The sequence below is a fragment of the Muntiacus reevesi genome, chromosome 3 (genome assembly GCF_963930625.1).
Source record: "Muntiacus reevesi chromosome 3, mMunRee1.1, whole genome shotgun sequence".
In the NCBI taxonomy this organism is placed as follows: domain Eukaryota; kingdom Metazoa; phylum Chordata; class Mammalia; order Artiodactyla; family Cervidae; genus Muntiacus; species Muntiacus reevesi.
Window position 1 is genome coordinate 73,743,714 of NC_089251.1, and position 26,351 is coordinate 73,770,064.

General features: G+C 35.9%; 1 protein-coding gene across 7 annotated transcripts in view; it reads right to left on the reverse strand.

The window, feature by feature from the left end:
- Nucleotides 1-1,755: 1,755 nt before the first annotated feature.
- The window catches only part of SOCS5 (suppressor of cytokine signaling 5), a 67,843-nt gene continuing 43,247 nt past the window's right edge, over nucleotides 1,756-26,351 (reverse strand). For 6 of the 7 annotated variants that reach the window (XM_065929329.1, XM_065929332.1, XM_065929328.1 and 3 more), the window contains one exon: nucleotides 1,756-5,996. In XM_065929329.1, the coding sequence (XP_065785401.1) occupies nucleotides 4,374-5,984 (1,611 nt within the window). In that variant the 5' untranslated portion in view covers nucleotides 5,985-5,996 and the 3' untranslated portion in view covers nucleotides 1,756-4,373. Of the gene's footprint in view, nucleotides 5,997-24,113; nucleotides 24,238-26,351 lie in introns of those variants that run through there. The other variant, XM_065929330.1, reaches the window with a different exon arrangement.

Consider the following 26,351-nt stretch of genomic DNA (forward strand, 5'->3'; position numbering starts at 1 on the left):
CCTGTTATCTTTTTCTAGCAAAAGTCTCCTCCCTATGACTACCACTCCAATCGAGGCTCTCACCCTCTCTCACCTAGATGACTACAATTTTGCCCCACTGCAGCTTGTTCTCCATCTATTAAAGGAATATAAAGCAGACCATGTCATGCCCTTATTATCATCAGACTCAGAATAAAATTTAGATTCCTTACTTTGGATCTATAGCCCTAAGTGGTCAGGCCCTTGTCAATCTCTACAACCTTATCACCTACCATTTTCCACCAAACTCACTGGACTTGGCTTACTAGCATTCTTTTTCAGTATAAAAGCTCATTCCTCCTTTCAGATCATTAGTTTTATTGTTCACCAAAATACTTTTCTTTGATATTGGTGATTTTCTCATCACTCAAGGTCACCATTCCCCAATGACCCTGTAACTTTGTCTGATAACCCAATGTGTGCCCATCACTAACATGGTCTTCATGAGTATTCATGGGTCTTCAATGAGTATTTGTTGAATGAATAGCTGAAATGAGTCTTAATATTTAATCAAGCTTCCTGGGTATGGGAAAGTTGTTCCAACTGATCCTTACAAGGACAATTCATCCACACCCCGCCCCCATCAAACCACCAACCACCTCCCACAAAAACTCCATCCCAAACCTCCTTAGAAATATACCACATTGTGAAAGTCTATGTTCTGTATTTGGCTGTTGCAAAAATATGAAACAAAACATGAGCCGAGATATGTAGTGTTTATGCACCAAGCCTCCTTTGGAAATAATATTTCTCACCTTTAAGTCAGCCCTTAGTGTGCATGTTTATCTAATTTCATCTGGGTTAAACTGTATGTGTTGTGGTACAGAATATGAAGGAACTCATGTGATCTGCCCCATGTTAACACTTAACACACTCCCAGAGATGGAATTAGGCTCTGCATCTTTCCTAGGAGAGTTCTGGCTCACTCCAGACTCTTTGTCACTACCAATAAGCAACTTTATAGCTTTCTTTGTTATAAGGGATCTAAGACCAATCTTAATAAAACTTACCAAACTAATATTTAGTGATATGGAGCAAGAGAAAACTTAGGATGAAAATGAACAGCAATAAGGTCAAAATGTCAAATTAAAGTGTTCATAAACTGAATTTTGTCAAATGAAGCTCAGAATTCAAGTATCAATTTTTATGGTTCAAGCCACTATAAATCTTATGTAAATCTTCTCATAGACAATAAGAACACACATCAGTTTGTGAAGTGTGATTATTTGGGCTCAACTTTTGTCTAAGAAATATAAATTTAATTATGACTCTTAATAACTATATTTAAACCAAGCTGTTTCTTCAAAGAATCTTTACTGTGTTTAGCCAGTAAAGAAAACACTAATGAATGCTTTCTCTTTATAAGATATTACAAACAAGATTATAGTTACAAGTCTAAACTTCAGGTGCAGATAATCAAATCTGAATGGTACAAGGATAGAGTGTATATCTATATCTATCTATCTATCTATCTATCTATCTATATATATATATATAAAGCCTTTAAATGATTTTGAATCAAATGTCAATATTAATGTTGAAAGTAATATTAACATCATAAACATATATGTATGTGTGTATGTATATAGAGAATATGAATGAATGGATAATGAACTTAAGAACGAGAATGTATACGAACCAGAGCAATCTTTCTTTGGGTTAATTATAATTACTTCTATATGAAGTATCTAAAGTTCTAAAGAATTTCCTAGTTTGTAGTAAAATGCACTTCAAAAAAACCATGAAAATGTAAATTTAGTTGACAGACTACAGTGGGATTCAGAAAAAGACACAGGGAATATAGACTTAGGTGCAGTTTCATGCTGGTGATTTTTCTTTTTTTAAAATGTAAGCCACTAATTTTTTTAAGGAAAAAATTTAAACCAAAAGTTGCATATGAATATTACACACAAACTGAAACATAAGTGACTTTTAGCACAGTGTATACATGCTTACATAAACTCAAATATTTACACATTTAAAACAATTTCCATTTAACATAAGAAATTTCTGAAATACATAAAAGCATTAATACTTTCTATAAAACTACAATTAAAACATCAATTTCCTACAAGCATATAAAACATCAAGTGCTTTCTTGGAGTTTCAAGTTACCTCTTTAAAACAAGATCTTGCTTGCATATATATAGTCTTTCTTCAATAATCAGTATGAACTCTTTATTTCCCCAAGAGGTTTATTTTGCAGGTACATTATAAGTTCAAGAAAACGGACCCAACAATTATGCAATGTAATTATGTCATAACAACTTAATTGCACGTAATGCGTTAAAGTAGGTTTGGATGACATTCTCAAACACTTTGGTATATATTCTTCAGGGACTTCTATAAGAAATGACAGGAATTATAAGTCCCTTCAATCCCCATTTTGCTTTAAAATGGACAAGTCTTTGGTTAAAGTGTCTACATTTTGGGTATTTATTATTAATTAAAATGGTCCCCAAACCAATAAATGGTGCTACTGTATTATTAGTTCACAAGACTTCATTTAACTTGCTTCTGATGCAGGAGGCTACAGATATTCATTTATTGTAACATGTCATTGATAGTTTCAATCTTTCACTTATAAGCAGAGAAATCATTAGGTTTAGTCAGTATTTCTCTGTTCATTTTCTGTTATTACCTAAACTATCCAGTAATTTTCTGTTAACTAGAGAGATACTGTTCCACAGTATATGTGATTATGATTGAAAAGATGTACAGAATTAAATTTAGAATTAGCTTACTTGGAATAAGTCAATATTAGACTGTTCAGTAATTCTGCATTAACTATAGTAGGTTGTCGGGTAATGCTTATTTAAAAACCCCAAACCATTCCATTTACAAGAGAAATTGTTGCAAATGTATAAAACAGCAGATATACAAGGAGAACACCAAACATACTTTATTAGCACAAAAAAGCAGCTGTAACAAGGCACAGCAAGCAGAAACATACACTAGCAGTCCAAGGGTTAGTGTTGCATACAAATATAGCTTTCCTTTTTTGTGGCCTTGGCGATAGCCATTGGGATGTAAAATAACTTTCTGTAGCAGCAGGTAAGGAAACTAGGGAGCACTCACCAGTGGTACAGAGCACATTAACAGAAAGACACAAGAACGAATTTGACTACTTTAGTGCAAAATGTCTAAGACGGACTGTAAATTCGGTTCAATACTAAGAAGCAAACACTAGAACTTGGTATTACGTCCAAAATAGTTCACTCAAGTAGTACTGCATACTAGTCTAAGTGACAAAAAGGAGCTAAGTAAAGTTATTTACAGATACAATGGTTGTACAGTACCTTTTAAATCAGCAATTTAGGTTTCAGATTTTCCATTAAAAATTAAGTGCACTGAAATTCTATAACTTGTACTTAAGCAATTCAGCTATAAGAGTTTACAACAAAGAGATAAATACTGCCATCCAAATTATGAGTTACAGTTTAACAATAATCTTAATGACCAGCAACCACTGTAGTTAGTATCATCTGACTTGTCTGGGTATCGTCTCGTCTCACTTTCTTCATGGTTCACAAACTCATCACGGGCATAGAAAAAGATCCAACTTTAACAAACCAGCAACTCGACTGCACATGTCAACTTAAAAAAATCACACACAGGCCTACCTTGCAGCAGCTATTTCCAATGCGTTTTAAGTTAAAGCACTCATAAAAAAATGAATACGTAAGGCCTTAAATAAAATTCTACTACAACTTTTTATAAGTCTGAAATTTTAAGAACTACTACTTAGAAAACCTGGTTTACTTAACAGTACCTTTTGCAGAAGAGAAAAGGAGACTGACTATAAACTATATCAACACTTACATGAACTGCACTATGCCCTTGTGGCCAGAAAATTGCATTTTTTTTCCTAAAAGGAAGGCAGTCTTTATTTTTTTGGACTTCCAAACTTGACTTATAGTAACTATAAACATCACTACTTTTGGAAGGTTATAGAAAAATTCTTAGAAAAAATAATAATTTCAAACATTAGTCATACTGTTGAAATACTCATTCAATATTAATAATTTGTTCTTCAGTAAGAAATAGAATTCTTCATAGCAAATGCCCCAGAGTTGCTTCACTCAGTTACTACAGCCATTAAAAACCAAACTGTCAGCTAAATCGGCAGAATGTCTTTGCAGCCTTACTGAAATACCTGTAGCTCTACCCCCTGTTGTCTCAATAGGCACCACATTTACTGAGTAAAAGTAACAGCAGGTTGCCCCTGACAGATACTAACACTAAGCTTACATACTGACTGAAAGACCTAACACTGATATGTGTGCTTGCTATGGGTATACTGCCTGGTGCACATAAAAGCAGATCTAGTTAATGCCCTTGGGGGACAGGAGGGTTTACTTTGCTTTGACTGGTTCTCGTTCTAGCCAGCGAACTCTAACCTTCTGTTTATAATGATACTCTTTTAAAAAATCCTGTAACATTGATGGTAAAGGGAGCCCATCAATCCCATCATATGTCGTGCATCTGCAGATGACTGCACGGCAGATGTACTGCAGGCTGAAAGGGAAAGTCCTGTTTAGTGATATTGTAAGCAATGGTTCAAAAAACATGCAAGAGCTGGGGTCTTTGTAATGTTCCAAAAGTCCTGTTACAGTGGAGGAGTGAAACACACATGGATCATGGGCATCGAAACTAAAGTTGTGATTCCACTGTTCAATTCGGGCATGCAGGGACCTGTTGTAGCGACGGAAGCTCACAGAGAAGAGGTAGTCCTCTTGTGCAGAGTCCCTGAGCAAAAATGTACCTTCAGGTTTCCCTTCCAGAAGGGCTTCTGCTTCGTAGCGGTCCATCACTCCCCAGTAACAGGGATTACCTGTGATCTGGAGCAAGTCTGGCACGAGGCAGTGTATGTAATCAATCTGCGTGTGGACCTTCCAGGCTCCCTGTCTGCTAACGTGGGCATGGCTGTCTCCAGATACCTGACGTTGCTTCTGCCTCCGTGACTGCAAACACAGCGTGGTTGTGTCCTCTTCTGAGTCACAATTAGCTTGTGGAATTGCAGAACTGTCCCCATTTATTTCAGTCATTCCAGGAGCTAACTTTGGTCCCAGTTTATATAACGGGTTAACCTGTGCAGTGGCTTCGAATGTATGTATTTGTGCGTTGGGAGGGGGGTCTACCCCTTCTTCAATACTAAGCCGCCTTCTCTCTCGAAGCCGATCTTCTTCATCTTCTGTAGAAACCAAGGATGGATCAAATGTATCAAAAAATGTTGAATGTGGGCTCACAGGGGCTGTATGCTGCTTAATCAAATGCCATTTTTGGGCCAAATCTGAGCCAGCAGGAAAAGGGCATTTCTCAAGCATTAATTCAGAAAGATGTATTTTTCTTTTATTAGAAAATAGGGGCTTTGACTGCTTGTTGTAAGTTCTCATAGGAAAACACAAGCCCACAGTATCCTGCAACCTCTGTCTCAGAGAGCGACTTCCTACAGTCCTGCTGGACACACTGTCCATGTCGTGCACGGAGCTGACGCCGTACCGCCGCTCTCTCCTCTGAAGTCCACTTCGAGTTCTACCAAACTTTTTATCCGTATCCAGTGAACTCTGTGTCTTTGTAGAACAGGAATGTTTCTTCTTCCCACCCCAAGGAGCATGTCGAGAGTAGGAATCTCTTCTTGCAAGTCTTGTTCCTGGGGTGACACACGAGTCATTATCCTTTTCAATGCTTATTTCAACAATCTGAGGAATTTCAGTGGCACAGTTTTGGTTTCTCCTTGAAGAATTCTTTGAAGGGCTTAACCCTAGTTGTAAGGCAACATTTTCTCTCAAGGGACTGCTTTGCTGCTGAGGAGCTGAGTCTCCTAAACTGATGTTTTTCTCTTTGACAGACAAACATCTGTTGGAGTTCATATCCACATTTTCACTACGGCTTCCTCCCTCGTGACCAAAGAGATTCTGACACCTGTACTTGAAGTTATTCCACATTTTCCCCACTTTATCCATTGATTATAAGACCTAAAGACAAAACATAGAAAAAGAAGAAAAATTAATCAAAGGAGTGTGTGAAAACAAAAAAGGCAGTAAGTACCCACCCCTCTTTTTCTCATGAGAAATATCAGTGGTTCTGGTCAGAAATTTACACTACATCACCCCATTATGGCAATGAGGTTTGGCACCTGTAGGGTTATGAGACCCTACTGTGGCACCGTTACCCAAGCTAGTCCTCACTTTCTACCTCCCTTCAAACAGAATACAGAGGAAAGGAAACAAACCCTTTGAATTAAACTCTGGTGGCTTTTTCATATGTGTTGTTGTTGGTAATCATTATGCTGTGTCCAACACTTTGCAACCCCATGGACTGTAGGCCACCAGGCTCCTCTGTCCATGGGATTTCCCAGGAAAGAATACTGGAGTGGGTTGCCATTTCCTTCTCCAGGGGATCTTCCCGATCCGTGGGATCTTCCCGATCCGTGGGATCTGCAGGAATCAAACCTGTATCTCCTGCATTGCAAATAGATTCTTTACCACTGAGTCATCAGGTCATTAAGACATTGGTTTCTGTCTCCTTACTTTGCATAATTTAGGTACTGCCTCAAGTATTATAAAGGGAAAATGTTTTGCATTGTTGAAACACATCTTCATTCAACTTCTTAAAAGTGATAATCAGGACCACGTTTGTGTAATACATCAAAATTAATAAAAAAAAAAACAAAAACCTTTAAGCAGTAATCTAATTTCACTTACCAACTAACTCTACTCCACTCATCTAGCAATCTAAGCCTTACATGTCAATCACTTGTAAAAATTCCTAATCTGCCCTCCTCACTCTATGAAATAATTTTTTTCCGTGATTTTGAAGTAGTTTGAGTGTAACAGAAAACAGGAAAAAAGAAAGATAATACAGTATTTAAATAGAAGGTAAGCGTCCGGATTCTTAATCCTGGAAAAACTTGGAAGTAACAGAGTAATAGAAAAAAGTTATGATACTATAGTAATTAAAAAATAAAAACTATGCAGTTTGGGTTCTTTATTCTTGCTCCTTTAAAAAAAATCTAAAGTAGTTCATGGCACTTTACAAGTAAAGTATTTTAAGACCATGATATTTATAGGCACACAGTCTCATTTAGTAACCTAAAAATCAACATTAGATGAAACAGAAAAGCCTAAACTTAAACTTCAACCAGTTTTATCACAATATGACAGCAGAATCTTTTTCTTCTTCTATTTTGCCATTTAATATTTATGGCACTTTTTCCCGACTTTTAAAATTTATGTTTATTTACTATCTCATTGCGTACTATTCTGCACAGTTCAGAATCACTATTGGAAAACTGAGTTTTGTTTTAACAGTGATGAGTCTTTAGAGCTGATCTTTCCATAATTGACTAAATCTCTTTGTCAGAAATACTTCCATTTTCAAGAAGCTGACTAGGAGCAAGATAAATAAACTTTCTCAAGAAGAATTATGTATCTTCCCTTTAGTTTCTTACAGAATGGGTCTTGAACTAACAGTGCTCTTGGAATAATGACAATGCCAACATAGATAATTTATGTCTGTGAAATCATAAAATGTACTGTTAGAGTCCTCTTTATTAAAAGCATACTGTTAAATACATAGAAATTTGCATGATAGGTGGTATATGTTCTAATAAAATGTTAGATGGGACTGTTAAATCTATTAAACTCTGTCAGAACATTTTGCTTCCTCCTCCTTGCAAAAAAATTTTTTGTAAGCATTTTTTGAGTCTTACACCATTTGAACATGTTTTACCTTTTATCGGTTATTCTTTTTATATTAAGATTTCACTTATGGCCCTGTTATTTTTAGGACTAATTCCTGCTCCATTCTTGTTGACTCTAGAATTTGCAGATGTACTCTTCCAACATCCTGGCCCCCTTTTAGCCTGGCTTCCTTCTCATTTCTTAAAGTTGCTTTTTATTTTTACCTAATTCATACATTTACAGTTTCAAAGGGCAAACACTACTACAAGGCTTATAATAAAAAGGAGTGTTGCCTGGTACACTCTCTTCATTCTTGATTCCCACTCCCAGGGGTCAAGGAAAGTTAGACTCTGAGTTTTGTTAAGCTGTTTCTGCTGCTATTTTCCTCACTGTTTCTAGATAATGTGTTCATAGCAGTTGATAACATTCTAGGATGGAAATAATTCACCCTCAGAATTTTGAGGGCCTTATTCCACTATTCTAAAGGCTTCAATTTGGCAGTTGAAAAGTCTAATGTTATACCAGTTCCCAGTCTTCTGCATGTGACCTGTTTTTATTTCGTGAAACACTGCAGCTTCTTTATCCACACTTTATCCATAGTGTGGGACCTTTTTTACACTCATTGTGCCAGGCCCTTTCAATTTCTTTTTACTCCCCCATCTTCCTTCCCTCCCTCCTGAAAGTTCATTAGACACTAGACCACTTAGATTCATCTTCTGATTATCATATATCTCCTTTTTAAGACTATCTTTCTTTTCATTTTCTACTGGTAGATCTCTTTGACATCGCCATCCAACAGTTCCAGTGCAGTTACAGTTCTTTGTATCACAGTTTTAATTCTCAAGACAAATTTTCCTGTTCTCTGAATGTTCTTTTTAATAGCTTCCTATTCCAGCTTCCTGGATATACTATCTCATTTCTCTAAGAATACAAAGTTTTAAAATGTTGTTTTCCTTTTTTCTTCTTTTAACATTTTAAATATTTTTCTGTTTCTTCTAAGTATATTGTTTTTTCTGCTTAAATCTTTAGATCTTTGTTTTTGACTTCAGAGGCTTTCTGTAAGTGTCTGATGATGCATCATCACTGACACGCTGATCAGAAGCTCTGTTCCCTGGCGGGCTGGGAAGCAGGGGGTGGATGGGGGGCTGGGGGGCGTTGCTTGCTGACTGGTTGGCTTTATTACAGGTGAGGAAACAGTGAGTTGGTTTTTTATTAGGGAATCCTCAAAAGTTACTATCTGTAAGCTTTGTCTCCTGGCTGTTCATCCCAGAAGGAAACGCTCCAACCTCCTGTGTGGGGCATACACACCTGACTGTCATGTTTTGAATACAGGGAAGGCGAGTTGTGAGGTCTTAACCTCAATATTCTCACTTTCACTTAGTTCCTGTTTTTCAAAAGTGGCGCTTATTTCCAAAAGATATCCCAACTTTAGTTACGACTAAACTTCTTAAACTCCTCCCAGCTCTGACCTCTAGTTTTATCCAAGGTAAAGGAACAGTCATTTCCAGGCTGCTCAGGGTGAAAGACGCACGGGAGACTGATAGACAGACTGCCCACCGTTCTGTTTTCAGCTCCATATCCCACCCTGACCACCGGAGGTAACTGGTTCCTCAAAGTTTTGAGCCAGGAGCATAAACTGGTTGCAGAAGCACTGAAGGGGCCTTTTAAATTATCTGTAGTGAAAGCAGTTTCTTTTTAATTTCATAGACTGATTCTTCTGTAAAATATAATAAAATTGCTTTTAAAATGAAATGTAAAAAAGACATGAAATGTAAGTGCCAAGTTTCTTACTAATTGAAGAGATGTAAAGTTAAGTTGCTATAAAATATTTTAAATGCTTGCTTTTCATTTCTATACTTAAGTTATCAAAAACTGGTAACTGTAGACTGACACGAGCTCACGGCCCCTGCTTTGAACAGCTCTGGTGCAGAACTGTGCTGCCTGGTACATGTGGTTACTGAGTCCTTGAAATGTGGTTAGTGCCACATATTGAAATAACAAGTTTGGATGTAACTGGTAAATATTGTAGTAGAATTCATTTCATCTGCTTCTTTTTATTTTTTAAATGTGGCCACTAGAAAATTTTAAATTACATATATGGTCCAATTTATATTTCTACTGGACAACACTAATCTAGAGCAGGGGTCACCAGGCTATAGCTCAAGGAGGAAATCTGGCTTGTGGCCTGCTTCTGTATAGACTCAAGCTAAGAATGGTTTTTACATTTTTAAAGGGATTAAAAAAGACAAAAACAAAAAGCCCAGAAAGAACATTCAGCAGAGATCACATGTAGCCTGCAAAGTCTAAAGTATTTTCTATCTGGCTCTTTACAGAAAAAGTTTGTTGACCTTGGTCTAGTGCATGTAAGATAATAAGCCATACCACTGCAGAAACTGTAAGAGTAATACTCAAAAAGTACAGAAATCTCTCATCTCCATGTTTATAAGATACATTCTGTAGCTATCTAAAGATACTTCTTTGAAAAGCAAATTATACCTAAAAAAATAACCATTCATTTTAGAAAGCGACCAAACTTAAAACCACTTATTTTCATATATAGCTCTTTGTAAGCTGTATGAACAAGCTGAATGACAGGCCAGGTGACAGCAGGCAGTTTCCAACACTAAACCTCTGGTTCAGTTTCATAGACAGAGCATGAAATTTAGTGATCTCTCTATTCCTAATGTGGAAGGCTGCTGCTAGATTGCATTGTGACAAAATATCCTAACTTAAAAGACTAGTATGCTCCCAAACTCCTTGGCGAAAGAAAATGGATTTTTTCTTGATGTGGGGAATGCTATGTGGGTGGCTGTAATAGTGGAAAGAAAATCCCAATAGTGATTCATAGAAGAGTCCATGTAAGAATCAGGAAGACATACCAACTATCTTAATATTTACAATGTCAGTTTTGAGGTTCTTTTGTTTTTCTGGTTAAATTTTTGGAAATATAACTGAAACCATTTGAGAACTAAATTACAACTCTATTACTACTTTATGATTTCATATAAAGTTACACAGGGCTTTTTTATGAAAAAGTGTTAAATTTCAATTGTATTGATTCTAGATTGAAATCATCCATTAACAATCTTTCACATTTCTACACCTGCAGAGTTATCTTTAAACCTATCCAAATCAAATTTCTAAAAAGTCATTCCTTCCCTGAAGGACAATCATAATTTAAATTGATTTTATAATACTGTAGTAAGTTAAACAGCTTTTATTGAAAAGTGGTAATTAACAGGATAAGCTATAAATCAGAATTATGAAAAATGAGAGGTCATATTCCATTACTAGAAAATTTACATATATTAACAAAGTAAAGACTGTAGTCAATGGCCCTCTTAATGCCAAGTAGTATCTATTACAAAATTTCCACAAAACAAAGTCATTAAAATAGTTCCAAGGGGTTCATTCCAGTGGAACTTAGTCCATACTTTATCAGAAATAAATTAAATTCAACAAATTTTAAGACTAAATGGCATGCCCCAGTGGGCAAAGAGGAAACATGTGACCCAACTAAACCTCTCCTCTACTGTTTAATCTATGTAGACTACTAACCATAATACCTTTTCAATAGAAAGCTCTTCAGTTACTACAAAAACTGGGACACATGGACTGAGGCTAAAGTATTTCTGTGTCAAAGTCAAGTACAAGATGCAGTTTAGGAGATTCCATTTTTGATTGATACTTTGGTGACATTTCAATAACTTAAAAAAAAATACAGTGTTTAATATTAAAGACTGATCCAGAAATCCAGAGAAGCATGGCTGTCATAGCTCTAGTCTCTTAAAAGAATCTGAGAACCACTGGGGTTTTTTAGAAAATTATTTTTAAATATTTTTAACATACGTCATTGTCTGTGACATGATCTACATTATCCAACTGTATGCCTACATATCTTTTACACTGTTATTTAATATTATATTCTACCATATAAAACTGCTGTTTTGTGAGTAATAAATGGTCATATAATTCAGTTACAGTATTATACTATACATAGTATGTTAATATAGTAGAGCATGTACATGTGGAATCCACTGACCTACTATACTCAGACTTCTTCATCAGCTGGGTTTTACTGAGTTCTAGATCTGTTCATGTCATTTATACTTATTATTGTAATTAGGTGATTTAATTGTTAATTAACCTAACAAAATATGGGGGAATGAGAAGACTGAATAACTTTTGATATACTCAATAAAAGTGAGATACTTCTGTTGCTGAATTAGGTATAGGCAAGAAAATAGTTTCAAAAATTAGAAAAAACACTACAAAAATATACAAGGATTCTAAGATCAGAATGCATCAGAAAAGTCTAAACTCCTGTTCTATTTAGAAAACCCAAACTATAAATCTTAAATGATATGAGTATAGTTTCTAAAAGATAAACAATATGGAACTGGCAACTAATGGACCTACTCCCAAAGAAAAGGCCTTTGTCCCTTAATAAAAAGACTGACAAATTAACATGGAGTCATGTTCTGAGAGTAAAATACTTAAGGCATGCATCCCTTTTAATGATTTCTTGCTTTAATAGACTTTGTAGACTACTGGTACTGATGGAATCAAAGGAAAGGTCTTCCTTAATAACCAGTTAATTAATTTTATAGTCATGCCACGTGGGAGTGATACAAAGTCCTAATGTTAACAGGGAGTCATGAGCTAGATTCAGGGGTGGTAAGGAAGACTTCTCTCTGAGGAGGTGATATTTCAAAATTCTATCAGGAAGGATGAGTAAGAATGAACGGTGTTCAACACTGTTGTAGAATACTAGGACAGTGTTCTACAGGCAGAGGAAGCAGCATCTGCAAAGGCTGTGAGGCAGGAAGGAGCACAGCATGAACAGTGGCTGAAGGTGACAGAGACGAGCAAGTGGAGGGAATGAGGGGTGAGGCACAGCAGGCAGGGCTGTGACCCATGGAGAGAGGACAGGGAAGGACGCTGGTGCTGCACAAAGGCCACCTCAGAGGCCAGGTAAGGACTGCACGAAGCTGCTAACAGTGGAGACACAGATGTGAAACGATTAAAAGTCAAACCTACAGGATTAATGATTGCCTTGAAATGGTGAAAGAGGAAGAGAAAGGTGTCCAAAATGAGTTTCTCGCTTGGGTAAATGGGTGGAAAGAAATGCTATTTCAGAGATAGAAACCTCAGTAGGATAGAGCAGTATTGGCACGTGAGAGGTTGAAGAGAGTTAATAAACTCAGTTTAGGAAACACTGCAGCTGAGGCTGTCACTGAGACATCCTAGTGAAACCTCATCAGTCCATGAGTGTATATCCATATGATGGAACTAGACAGGCAAGAGTGATAACCCACTTGCATCTATACCTATGAAACTCAAAGACAATGCTTTGAGAACGATATGATATGTAAGATAGATACATTAAGAATCAATTTATCTGTTAAAGTCCAAAATATGTTGTTGAGATAGGCATACACACTAGTAGTAAGAATATAAAAAGCAGGTAAATGGTTACGTTTGTGGGGAGGGGGTAGAGAGTTAGTGAGAAGCACTTAGGGCATTTCTAAAGCACTATTAATTTTCTGTTTCTTTGGTTGGGTAATGGCTACATGGTTTTTATTTATTAAATATTTTTTAGACTTCACTTACAATTTTACAGTCACTGCACTTACACTGCACAATAACAGTTTCAAAATTATACAGCCACATTGTGACCACAATGGGAATTAATAAACACTATTTAAAAATCCATTAGGAAAATAAAAGGCTCTCATAACTCTTTGGTAGAAGAATTAAAAACTGAAAATTACAGATGATTTAGACAATAGCATGTTAACATTTGGGAGATTTTTTTCTTCTATATGCAATTTGGTGATTTATCAAAATGTTCCATTAAAGGATGGAACTGATATTAAAATGGGACAAAGCTAGCACTCAGAAGAAAACCACTGGCTTGTTCCCTTTTAAGTGCAATGTGTGAAACAACACTGACAAAAAGAACTCAGAGCAAAGGTGTATTCACAGGCCCGCTGTGAATGTCCCGGTGTCTCTATTCTACGCCTACCTACTGTGAAAGTCATAACTTTCTGCAGGCGTGCAAACCACTCAGAAACGTTCTGATATTATAATAATTAATGGATCTATCGACAGATAGATCAACAGATAAATCAAACTTCTAGAAAATTCTTTTCTAGAATACTACTTTCAAATATAAGATCAATTAAGAATATGTTTGGATATACATTACCATATGTAAAATAGATGACCAGTGCAAGTTCAATGCATGAAGCAGGGCACCCAAAGCCAGTGCTCTGGGACAACCTAGAGGGATGGGGTGAGGAGGGAGGTGGTAGGGGGGGTTGAGGATGGGGCGGGGGGCGGGGGACGACACATGTATACCTATGGCCAATTCATGCTGATGTACGGCAAAAACCATCACAATATTGTAAAGTAACTGTCCTCCAATTAAAATAAATAAATTTTTAATAAAAGAATATATTTGGAACCACATGCTGAATTTCAAGGGATGAAGCTTAGTAATTTCTTGTATTTCTTTCTGCATATTAAGGTAAACACAATAGAACATCTTAAAAAGAAAAAATGGACATTAAATCAAATTAAGAGTCATAGTGTTATATAGACTGCCTTAATAAACCCCCCAAAAGACAATTTAAGAGCTATTTCTTTTTCTGATTAAAAAAAAAGTATCTAAAATTTGCATGTTTCTTAAATTTTACTCACACAATTATAATTTCCAGTGTCATACAAGAGAGTGCTCCAAACCATCAAAATCCCAGATTCTTAAACACAAGAGTACTTGTAGTGATTCTGCCTGCACTTTGCGTAGGACAACACAGTGAAAAGGGCGCCGGCATAAGACAGTCAACTGAGGGGCGAGGGGGGAGGAGGCTGAGTAAGAACAGTCCTTCACATTTCTGAATCTCAATGTCTCTTTTGGAGAAATGTATCTACCCCATGCACTGGATGTGAGGATTATAAACTATATCTATAAAGCCTTTGGTTCTTGGGAGACACTCAAATGACAGTGGCTGTTACCAGTACTATCTAGCATGAACCTTTAGCTTTCCTTTCTTCTTAAAAATAATTCTCCCTTTCAGTTCTTCTAGGTCATGCCACAAATGTCAGTATTTTCCTATGTACAAAATCTACCCAACTGAAAGTTCTATCATTAATCATTTAAAATTCTATATTATTTCCTAAGAAATATTACAGGGATTTCAGTATTCCTTAGCAGTTGAAGCCATAGCTCATCTACAACCTAAACTAAGCATAGCTAATCTGTACAGTACTGGGCAAGGCCCGGGAACATAGTCCTCATTCTTTTTTTTTTTTTTATTCAACATTTCTTCTTAGTTTATAACACTGCCATCATTTAAATTCTACCATATATATACTGCACACTAGGGAGGCATAAAATCCTAGTAAGTTATGCTTCATTTTCTATGGATAAAGTATCTTATGTAATATACTAACAAACATACTATTCATTGAAATGCTTCTTATCTGGCCAGCATTATTGGCAGACTGTGGTAGAACAAAGAACATGTGCTTTCGCTTCAGAAAGCCTTATAAGCAAATTCAAGCACTCACCAGCTGTGAAATCTAAGTTTCAGCCTTTCTATCTAAAGATAGAAATAACTACCCCTCTCTTACAAGGGTTTTTAAGAGGATAACATGACATAAAGGTAAGTATAGCCGAGTATGTATAACAAGAGTTCAGAGAAGGTAGCTTCTGTTATACAATCTACAGGGCAGCAGAAAGTACCTGCTGGTGATAGCAGCAAAATGCAAAATTGTTTTTACTAAGTATCAAAACAGGATACAATTGGTTGCTGTTTAGTTGCTAAGTCATGTCCAACTCTTTTGCGACCTCATGGACTGTAGCCTGCCAGGCTCCTTCTGTCCATGGGATTTCCCAGGCAAGGACACTGGAATGGGTCGTCATTTCCTTCTCCAGGGCATCTTCCCAACCCAGGGATCGAATCTGGGTCTCCTGCGCTGGCAGGCAGGTTATTTACCACTAAGCCACCACGGAAGTCCAATGTGATCAGTACCTTCTCAGAAATGCCTGTAACATTTCCTAGAGTACAGGGCCAGCCCTCTACCCCCAACGCACATACACAAATCTCCCTTAATACCAAAAAGTAAACTAGAAACAAATATCTACAAAGGAAAACAGCTCTCAGTTGAGGAACTTAGTGGATCAAGGGACTACATTGGTTAGCCTTCACTGCTGATTGGGGCCTGTTTAACAATGAGCTCACTGCAGTCCTGCTAATAATTTACAAAGAATATTTAGTTACCAATGGTAAGTGAGCAATTGTAATCTGGAGCATTCCTTCTTGAGGAAGGATAACCATTTTGTAACTCCAGGAGTTTAGTGTCACAAGAAATACAAAGATTCCAAGGACTAAACTAAAATGATTTTTTTTTTATAACACTTTCCTTCTATTATCACTATTATACAAACTAAAGGATACTACTTCCTTCTATGCCAAATTATAGGCCTGAAGATAATCCATGGTCTTCAAATAATTTAACAGCTTGTAATGAATGAGTAAAATAAAGGAAGAAGCCCCATAAACAGGACAACTTCTTTGGTTTTTTTATCTAGATCCTTAAATTGGCCTAAGTAAAAGAAATTTTAAACATCTTGAAATGAGTCTATTCTTTAGAAAGATATTTGGGAGCAATACTGGGATAAGTAAAGACAAAAAGGATACCTTTTAACCATTTAAGAAAACTAATTTCAAGAGAAGCACTCTGACCAAAATTATAGACTAGAAACTCCAAGTAATATATCCCACTTTTATGTATTACCATGTTACATACAATTTTTTTAAAATAGGACAATCAAAAAATCTTTAGTTTGCTAACAACTGAAATAAAACCTCACCTATCAAAAGATTAAAAACAAGTAATCTGAAAAGACGATAAAAATATATATTCATTTTAACGTTTACTGATACTACATGCAGAAGTGCACAGCAATTTGGAAACTGCAAATGAAAAAAGGATGGCGGGGCAGAAAAGTTTAAAGAAAAGTGCTTTGAGGAAGTAAGCTGACCAGAGCAAGAGACTAAAGAACCTTAGAAAGCATAACAGCCTGGGGTCATAAACTACATGGATACACACTGTAAGACATTTAAAAAGGAACAAACAGATATAAAACATGAAAAATTTTAAGCCAATAAATTTAAAAGGGTTTTAGAAAGGCTAGATTTTTAGAAAAATATAAAATTTCAAAACTGACTCAAGAAAAAATAAAAAACACCAAGCCCATAACTCTAAAAGATTTTGAATCTGTAATGAAAAATCTTTGCATAAGGAAAGCACCAACCCAGGCAAGTGTTCCAGGCAGAAATCAATCTAACAACTATGATTTATAAATCACTGGTGGCCAGAGCAAGAGATTAGGGTTAAAAGAGAAGTGAAACCACCACAATAAAGCAAGAAAAATAAATGTTAATTGATTGGGCTGGAAGAAATAAGACTGCCCATTTTCAGATGACATGATTCTCCACATAGAAAAACCTAAGGAACCCTAAAAAAAAAAAAAGAAAAGAAAAGAAAAGAAAACCCAGCAGGGTTGCAGGATACAAGATCTATATGCTAAAAATAAACACATGGAAACTGAAGAGATGCAAAAATGAACATGACCTTAAAGGGCTGGTAGGTCATTTCTTTACTCTTTAGGCAAAACCCTAACTTTTGTATGCTTTGGAAGTATGAGATTCAAACTGCAAGGAGAGAAATACAGACATCCTAGAGTTACCACTGCCTTTACACTTCCCCTAGGGAAGGGTGAACTGGAAAAATGTGGTCTATAGACCACCTGAGAGCCCTATCAGGACCCCTGCTTTCCACTGCCCTGGCCCAGGTTCAGTCTTCATCATCATTTGCATACACTACTTGAAACAGCTGCTTAAGTAATGCATCTTCCTTCACTCTCACTCCCCTCTAGAACATCTGCCTTAAGACTGATCCCAGGATTTCAAGCAGTGAAGAAAAGTCAAGGGACTCTATGTCCAGCTCTTCCTCTACATTTTAAGATCTCAGCACAAAAGGAGCAACAAATCAACAGTTATCAGTATCATTTGTAACCAGGTAACCAGATGGTTGTTGTAAGGATATAAAGTCTTTCTCCAGGAAGAATTCTGAGTGGTCACTTTTTAATCCTCAGGAAGACAAAAACAAAGAAACTCTTAGAAAAAATTAGTATCTCAAATAGTTAAAAATGTAAATAAACAACCAGAAGAAGGCTGTAAGGAGTCTTTCATGGGAGATGTTAAAGAGGATAAGCAACCCTGTCTCCAGCCAGCCCAGGGAGTCCTCTCTCTCCAAGCAACTACATTAACTAACCTCAACGACCTGTAATTTTTTAAAATATCAGAACTTAAATTTTAAGTATAGCAATCTACAAATACAGTCACGTTATTTAAAATCTACCGGTAGCAAGCACATCAGATACAATTCTGAGTCCTAATCATACTACCATGCAATTAAAGTATAATCCCCTAATGTCCAACATGCTGAGCTATTCTAACACTCTTGTACTCTAAGTAACTAGTCAGGTTTCAGTCATATGCTGATTTAATGTTCAATTTAAACACTAAAGGTTCAGGGTCAGCTGCAAAGCAACAACAAAATCCCTCATAATAGCAATACTACTCTGTCACAAACTTTCTCCATCCTGTCTTCCCTTACAAAAAGCTTCCCAGCACAGTTTAAGAGATACTTACTTGCTCTACATACAGCTTTGCTTAAAAATTAGGGTTATTTTTATAGATAAAGTAAGTTTAGACTGTGTCAAAGATAAATTGAGCAATTTGAAGTACAGTTCATTCTCAATATTCTTTGATAATAAAGCAGTACTTTATTTAAAAAAATTCTTATTCTGTCAGATTTGAAATGAATTAAAATTTACTATTTACTTAAACTGTTCACATTTTAACTGTCTGAAGTAAAAATAGCAAGTAAAAATACTATTGCTTGCAGGTAATTCTGGAAAACCACTTGTATGAGATAATTCTTGACCCTGTCAAATAACTGGCTAATTTTCACAATGAAATGTCACACTTTCCAGTTAAACACTTGGACCTAATGTGTATGAACCATTCCACAATTGCTATTTCTGACTGGAATCACAAATACACACAAATCAAAATCTAATTTTTAAAAATCTCAATTATTATGCTGAAAGAGTTAAGAGAAATATCTAACCAACCACAGACATTTTCTAAATTCTCCCCTTTATCAAATAACTTCACCAGAAAGACACCTATGTGGTTTATGTTATTTTGACTCCTGCAGATATAGTATTTTATCAGAATTAAAACTTAATATTATGCCCTTAACTTTTATTAAGAGTTTATAAAATAAATGGCCTTCTATTATTCTATGTCCTATAAAAATGGTATCAAAGACATCATTCCTCATATAAAGATCCATACAAAAAATTCTCCTGACTTTACTGCCAGGATTTCTCTCTTAAGAAAACTGATACGCTTCCTCTAAGCAAACAATGAGAATCATGTAACTCACTGTTCCTCCTCTTTTCTGCTATTACTAACAGGAAACCTGAATGGAAGGCCTATAGACTTGGAGATTACCCCTCCCACTCCCTTGCATAAGTCAATTATCACCATAATAAGTGTCCAAGTGTAGATTTATTGTTAAATCATTTTTTTCCCTTAAAGAGATGGGACTAAAAATAAAGTTAACAGATTTTCTTAAACTAGAAAACTCTATACTTCTGAATTTAAAATTTTGTAATTTTTCCAACATAAAAGGAATGGATGAGCATTTCAATGAACTGTAAACAGACTCACCATAAATAAAAAACTAAACATAAGAGACCATCTAACCTATCAGAGAGATGGGAAAGTCACGTTATTTAAGATCTACCTGCAGCAAGCACATCAGATACAATTCTGAGTCTATTTCTATCTATTTAAACAATGCTGAAGAAAGAAACCAAAAGGAAATTATCAAAGTACTTAATGGCTGAATAATTTAAACTTTTAAATGTCAAAAGATGCCATAAACAAAATTAAAGGACAAATAGTATGCTACATAAAAAACTTTCAACATATGAGAAAGTATTAATACATTTATAAGAAAAAGATAAAGCACAACACCACAAATAGAAAACAGAAAAGGGTATGTTCAGAAAAAAATAATAAATCACAAAATCAGATAAAACACCTGACCAATAAATGTATGAAAAAAGGTCATTCTTAGAATTTACTAGACATCCAAATCAAAGTGTAATATAAGATTTTTTACTTATCAACTTGGCAAAGTTTTTTTTCTTTCTCTTACATTTTAATGGTAGTATCTAAATATGGTATTAAGAAGCTTGTATTCTCACATATTAACCTGAGAACATAAATTCACACGGCATTTCAAGAAGGAAATTTTATGTTATCAAAACTTTAAAAAAGATGTGTATACTTTTTGACAAGACTTCACAATTAGAAATATATTCCAAGAAAATAATCAGATAAAGACACAAAGGTTTATATACAAAGAAATATTCCTCATAGCCTAACTAATATTAGAAAAAATTGGGGAAAAACTGTATTGTTCAGTTAATAGAGGACTAGTTAAATAAATTGTAGTGCTTTCATTGACTGGGATAATAGACATTAAAACCATGTTTCTGGAGCATTGAGTGTTTTGGAAATGTTCATGATATAAAATAAATATGGTAATAAAATATCATTAGTATGTAAACTTACCTCAACACATAAATACAAACATTTTAATAAAAAGATTATGGACAGGAAATACCACTGTAGTTATTTTGGGTGGTTTTTAATTATTGTAACTTCATTTTTTTTCTTTCTTTTCTGTCTTTTCCAAGACAGAAACTTTCAAATATAGTGTACTAATTACCTAGTTGGAAAAATGCTATTTCAAAAGGAAGTAGATCTTGAAAAACACCAATCTGACTTCATATTATAAAATCCAAATTATGTGTAAAATGAAGAAGAAATAAAGTATTTTTAAAAGCTTTTTAAAGAAAAGGTGGGGGAACAGTGAGTTAGAAAAGATACAAAGAAATGGGGGTTGAAGGGGCTGATAAACACAATCAGTAGAGAAAAGAGAAACAAATACCGAGCTCTCCATTAAAGCCAACCTGATTCTCAAACAGTATTTGGGATCAGCGGTAAATAACACCAGACTGGGAAGTAGGAAATATCCTTTGCCAAAGCGTACCGACAATAAGTAATAATGCATTCTTTTGTGTATCGTGATACTATTTATAGGCTAACCAACAGAAATAGATCATGTGATGCAATACAACTTTAACACTTTAGTACAGCTGAGCTTAGAAGATGAGTTTCCAGCAAGTAATAAAAAGAAGACAAAAAGCAGTGGTAGGAATGGTGGGAATTCCATGTTATAAAAATATTAATCAAAAAAGCAGCATTCTGATGTGAATTCAACCCTACCACCTTAGAATCTTCAGTGAAACTCCAATCATCTCTATGCTAATAGACTATTTCTCCAATTATATTACCTTTATCATTACTGTGACATATTGTATCTTAAGGCAATTTCTAATTATAAGAGAAACACTCTATTGCCAAGGTTTTTTTCTTAACTCCATATGGTTATAAATGTTTTGCTATATACACAAAGAGCCATTCTGAGACAGAAAGCCATAAACATTTGGCATAGCAGCTTCAACTAAATGTTCCACTAAAGGAAAACATGAAACATTCAATTATACACTAGTAGATTACTTCAAATGTTATAAATCAAACAAATTAAATAGTTAATTCAGTAGCTTATAAAATTTAAGAATATAATGCTCCTTGGCAAGACATTATTGTACCACAATATTTATTCCAAGATGTTTTTCTTTGTGAAAGAATCTAAGTTCCTGTCCCTGTTCTGCATCCTTCTATGTAAGGCATAGATTCTACTTTCTTATTTAATAGTATGGGAGAAGAACCTCAGCGTCCTGGATGTAACTTATGAATCACATCTATTTAACTAGTCTCATCAGTTGAAATGAAGCTAATGGGGGGGTGGGCTTATTTAAGGGGTGGGAGGTGGGAGGGAGGTTCAAGAGGGAGGGGACATATGTATACCTATGGCTGGTTCACGTTGATGTAAGGCAGAAACCATCACAATATTGTAAAGCAATTATCCTCCAATTAAAAATAAATAAAGTAGAACACTTATTTAAGAGTTTCTCAGGTATGCAGCAGTTAGGAGAAAATGTGCTCTCGCTGTTACTGTTATAATCAGTGATCTTATTTTCCAGGACCAGTTCTCACCTTCTTGAGTACAGCTGGATTTGTACCACACATTCCACTCACTTTTCAGTCCACTACGAGCCTAAAAAAAAATCTGTCTCATTTTGACTATTTTCCTTCACAACTCAAATTCACCATATCTAGAGTTAATTCAAAAACTTTCCCCAAAATAGGATATCAATCACATTTCTATGGAATTTCTCAGAAAAATTTTTATTTTGCTCTTCTTCCCCTTGACACATTTATACTTATTGTTATCTAGTTCGATAGATTTTTTTCCCCTCCAGAATGGCTCTCAAATTTACCTTTTTCCCTGCACATTCACTGCCAGTAACCCTGTCCAAATTCCTATTGCCACTTTCCTAGATTTCTGCAACACCTTAGTCTCTCTTCTTTTCCTGCCAGACTCATTTCCTTTCAGGAACATTGAACAGTCACGCACACCTTCTCGTACCTCACTTTCACTCACTGCCATCCATAATCAGGCCCCATTTTATTCGAACTTATTTCTTACTCTAAAACATCTCCACTACTTTGTCCTTTACTATTCACTTCGATTTTTAATGTCTACATCTATTTCTGATTTCCCTAAAATGCAGAGCTAACACCACACTGTGTTCTTTTCTCCTCAGGTCCTTTCAGGCGTGTCGATTTTATCTCTGTAACTGTACTAAAAGATTTAAGCGACAAGGAAGTCTGAGACTGCCTCTTGTAACTCAACACACCTAGAGGAAGGATGGAAACTTACATCCAGACTTTCAGGGAAAAGACAAAATGCTAACAGAGCCAAGGTTCTCTATTCTATTCTGGTGCTTTGGTCTTGGTTCACATAACTGAATAAATCAACAGCTGGTCTGTGGTTGGCTAGAGAAGTATGACTCACACTTTGCCAAACTGACCAAACAATCAGCTGCAATGGGAAGGTACCTATGAGATTCTGTTTAAACCACTGGACATGTACTTTGATATTTATGTAACTCTGAAAGTTTAATCAGAATTTTAGTAAAATAATTTAACTGCTAATTGGGACTTTGTATCTAGTGGGATAGAGGTCAATACCCAGAATTTTCTAGGCATCAGACACGCTGTAGTTCTGGTGAGGGATGGTGGTGACGACTCCACAACAACGTGCATGTACTTACCGCAGCGCAACAGTATACTTAAAAATGGTTACAACGGTAACTCTTAGGTAAATTTTACTACAGTTTTTTAAAATGGCATAACACAGAAAATATACAACCTTTTATTTTTCATTGTTCCTGACACTAGTCACTTTTATTTATTTTCTTTGTCAGAAACATAGGAATTCTATTACTCATGGCACATCAAGAAGCATATTATATATGGAATGGACAAACAAGGTTCCACTATAGAGAACAGAGAAATATATCCAGTATCCTGGTAAGCCATAATAGAGAAGAATATATGTAAAAGTGTACATGTATCTATGTGTAACCGAGTCATTTTGCTGCTCAGCAGAAATTAACACCACATTGTAAATCCACTATACTTCAGTAAAAATTTTTTTAAATGAAGCACGATTCTTGTTTAATATACAACCTCTCAAGTAACTCTGTGTTCTGTGTGGTCAATTTTGAGGCATTACTGAAAAGAAGCCATGCCCTCTACTATTGGCAGTGTCCACTTCCCTCTACAAAATGGCAAAAAAAGGGAAAAAAAAAACTTAGGTCTAAGAAATCAGTGTCTATATAACCAATTTCCCTTGTTCACATGGCTATTTAAGTATCATTGGCTGCTTTTGTCTCTGATAATTTTGCTATAATTTTCCTGAGTGCCTTTAGAAGTCCACAATCTGGTGGAGAAGACACATGAATTCTAATACAACCTAAATGCTAATTCGAGTGCTGCCCAGAACACAAGCACAATTAAGCCATCTCTAGCTGCGCGACTGTGGCACACTGCTAGCTGCGTTCCACACACGTTCTCCCCTTCTTCCATGATAGTATGATTAGCTGGTACGGAGCCACCAAGAATAAAGACTACATTTCCAGATCTTCCCTGGGGCCAGTGAGATGTAAGCAGATACATAATTTGGCAGCTTTAGGGAAATTTTATGAGACAGCTCACGAATATCCTTAGTCCCTTTTTTTGTTCCTTTCCTTTGTACATGATAGTACATAAAATAGATTACCTCCATTTTGGATGGTGAGGACGAGGGTTAAATCTGAGAGATTCTGCCACCCTGAGGGAGACATCTCTTCTCTAATGACATCATGAAGCGGAGCTGTCATTTCAGCTCTATGCGGCATATTCCACTGTTACAGAAGAGAAATAAATCCTTTCTTTAGACCGTTGTTATTTTGTAGGTTCTGTTGCTTGCCACTGTACCTAATCCTAACTATCACAGGGGGTCAAGGAAAACTTCACAGAAAAGGTGATTTTGAGCTAGGTTTTGAAAAATGAACAGCTGCCTGCTGAGTGAGTGGAGAAAGGTATTTAAGGCAGAGACAGAGGACAGGATCTGGCTTCCCAAAGGAGAGGTGTGTTCAGGTGGCTGAAGGACAGGATAGGTAGAGTGAAATAAAAAGAAAACGCGACCTGAAAAGCTGGAAATACAGACTCTAAAGGGTCTTACACGACATGCTTGAAAAGGGTGCTTCTCTTCCTGTACCTGGTTGTACTGAATGACTATGACTCCACTGACGATTCTCGGCATATTCTAGAAAAGCCAAGTGGCTCAGTGAGAAAACAAAGCATTATTTCTATTAGAAAAGGACACACTGTTATTTCTGTAAATCCTGAGGACTAGACGAAGCAATATTTGGCACCAAGATTAAGAGTTCTGAAAGCGTGAAGGGAGAAAACATGGACAGTACAAAGAAAGGAGCATACATACAAAATGGCAACGTCTGGATGAGGCAAAGATTAGAATCTGCCTTTAAAAGCAAACGGAGGTCCGTGAATTACAGTATAACTACGGCCATCTGATTGTGACACACTTTATTTTTATTGTATACCTATACCCGTGGTTTCTTTTCAAAGTGGCTATCAGAGACTATCATGTAAGTAATAACTGAACAGCTTCTAGTCCACAGTAAGAACTTGGTATTTGATGGTCAAACTCCTTTCACCATCAAAGAAGAGTTATAAAAATGAGGGAGCAAAAACAAACAAACAAAACAGCATTAAGGTTATTAAGAGTTTTAACTTTTATTCATGCAAGTAGCATTATTTTCTGCAATAATCATATATTATTTTTGAAATGTTTTAGTTTTATAATTAAGGAAACAAGCAACCACCAATGCCCCATCAATAAAATAAAATAAAAAAGCAGCAGCAACTATTTAAAGTATTACAGACAAAACACTGAGAGAGTATACAGCCTCCATAAATCCATAATCTAATAATTATATTCTCCAAAATTTAAAAAATCCGAAAATTCTTTTAAGAAGTCTCTCAATGTTTTCATTATTTTTGTCTCTAGTTCTCCCTAAACTTAACTATAGCATTTTAGCCTCCTAATAAATGTTTATTACTTGCTGACCAGACCCTAAGTACTGTATGGAATACTGGAATTTATTAACTAGAAAACTGCAGGACATGTTTTTTTTAATATATATTTTATTCTGATATTGTTGTTTTCAATTAGTTTTATAGTATCTTTGGTATCTTCAACCAGATTGTGAGGTTTATCAGTATCGTCCTCTGGTAACTGGCATCAAAACATGCTATGGAATCCTGTGAGGAAAGATACACTTTTTTAAGGGGTGGGCTAGATGGCTTTCTTTACTTGGACTTGTAATTAAAATCGTTTGTATCTAACTTTTGCTGGGAAGACTCTGCTGCTGCTGCTGCTAAGTCACTTCAGTCGTGTCCGACTCTGTGCGACCCCATAGACAGCAGCCCACCAGGCTCTGCTGTCCCTGGGATTCTCCAGGCAAGAACACTGGAGTGGGTTGCCATTTCCTTCTCCAATGCATGAAAGTGAAAAATGAAAGTGAAGTTGCTCAGTCGTGTCCGACTCTTCGCAACCCCATGGACTGCAGCCTACTAGGCTCCTCCGTCCATGGCATTTTCCAGGCAAGAGTACTGGAGTGGGGTGCCATTGCCTTCTCCGGGGGAAGACTCTAGTTATATAATTTTCTTAACCCCTGAATATCATCTGATAACTACTTATCCCTAACAATAGTTATCCTTTACTAATAAATAATTTGGGCAAAAATAGGAATTCCAATGGGCAAAGAGACTTTTGGCTCATGTAATTATTTCTCAATGATTGCACGATGATACAACTTCTCCAGTAGTGATTAGCCAACATCATTTTTAAACATTATATAAATAAAGCTAACAGTGAAACTAGCTACTGTGGAAGCTGATTATATTAATAAATTCACTGGACTCCTCACCATACAGAAGACTAACTTTCAAG